We start from the raw sequence: 825 nt of genomic DNA on the forward strand, positions 1-825 counted from the left end.
GCGCGCCGCGCAGCAGGCGGAAGGCGGGGCCGTACTCCAAGCCCGCGGCCGCCAGGCGCGCATACGCGTCCGCCACGTCCACGGGCTCGCAGGTCCCGGCGCGCACCGCGTCGGCGCCCACTGAGGAGAATGGGGTGGAGGTTGGAGTGCCTGCTGACACAGACACGCCGGTCGCCAGCTTGATCAGGGACGCGGTGAGGTGGGGCTGGGACGCGCCGCCCGCGCCCCCCTTCCTCTCGCCCGGGTCGAGCGAGGGCATGGCCAGCGCCCCCGTCCGGCCGTCCAGCTCGACGAGCAGCTGCACGCTCCTGCGCGCGGAGCCTGCCGCCGGCAGGAGCAGGGGCGAGGCGATGGCGCCGTGCACCACCGCCAGGCCCTGACCGGTCCGGCTCCTGCCCAGCGTGGCCCCTGCGGCAACGGCCGCCTCCAGGTAGGCCGCGCCGGGGAGCACCGCCGCGCCGCCCACGCGATGGTCCCACAGGAAGGCGAGGCGCGGCGCGGCCAGGGGCACGCTGAACTGCAGCCGCTGCTTGGCGGCCGTGGCCAGGTGCAGGAGCGGGTGGCAGGGCACCAGCGCTTCGGTCCAGCAGGCAGTGCTCCTGCTCCAGGGCTGGGCGGCCAGTGGCGAGGCGCCTCGCCCCTCCGCGGCCGGCAACAGAATGGCGTGCGCGTTCACGCCGCTCATGCCAAAGGAGCTGGTGCCTGCCGCGGGAATTGCAGAGGGCCTGGACTGCATGGGGATGCTGTGTGGCACGGGCAGGCCGGCCAGGGAGTTGCCCACATACGGATTCAGGCTCCTGCCCTTTTTTTTTTGGGGGGGGGGGG

The 825-nt window shown here is 74.4% G+C and overlaps 1 protein-coding gene across 1 annotated transcript in view; it reads right to left on the reverse strand.

Annotated features, from left to right (window-relative positions):
* F751_4316 (Polyketide synthase PksN) overlaps nucleotides 1-825 on the reverse strand; it is a gene marked incomplete at both ends in the record, with an annotated part of 66181 nt that overhangs the window by 13783 nt on the left and 51573 nt on the right. Inside the window, one exon of the mRNA XM_011403588.1 lies at nucleotides 36-797. Within this exon, the coding sequence (XP_011401890.1) occupies nucleotides 36-797 (762 nt within the window). The remainder of the gene's footprint in view (nucleotides 1-35; nucleotides 798-825) is intronic.

The sequence above is a fragment of the Auxenochlorella protothecoides genome (genome assembly GCF_000733215.1).
Source record: "Auxenochlorella protothecoides strain 0710 unplaced genomic scaffold scaffold50, whole genome shotgun sequence".
NCBI classification, from domain to species: Eukaryota; Viridiplantae; Chlorophyta; class Trebouxiophyceae; order Chlorellales; family Chlorellaceae; genus Auxenochlorella; species Auxenochlorella protothecoides.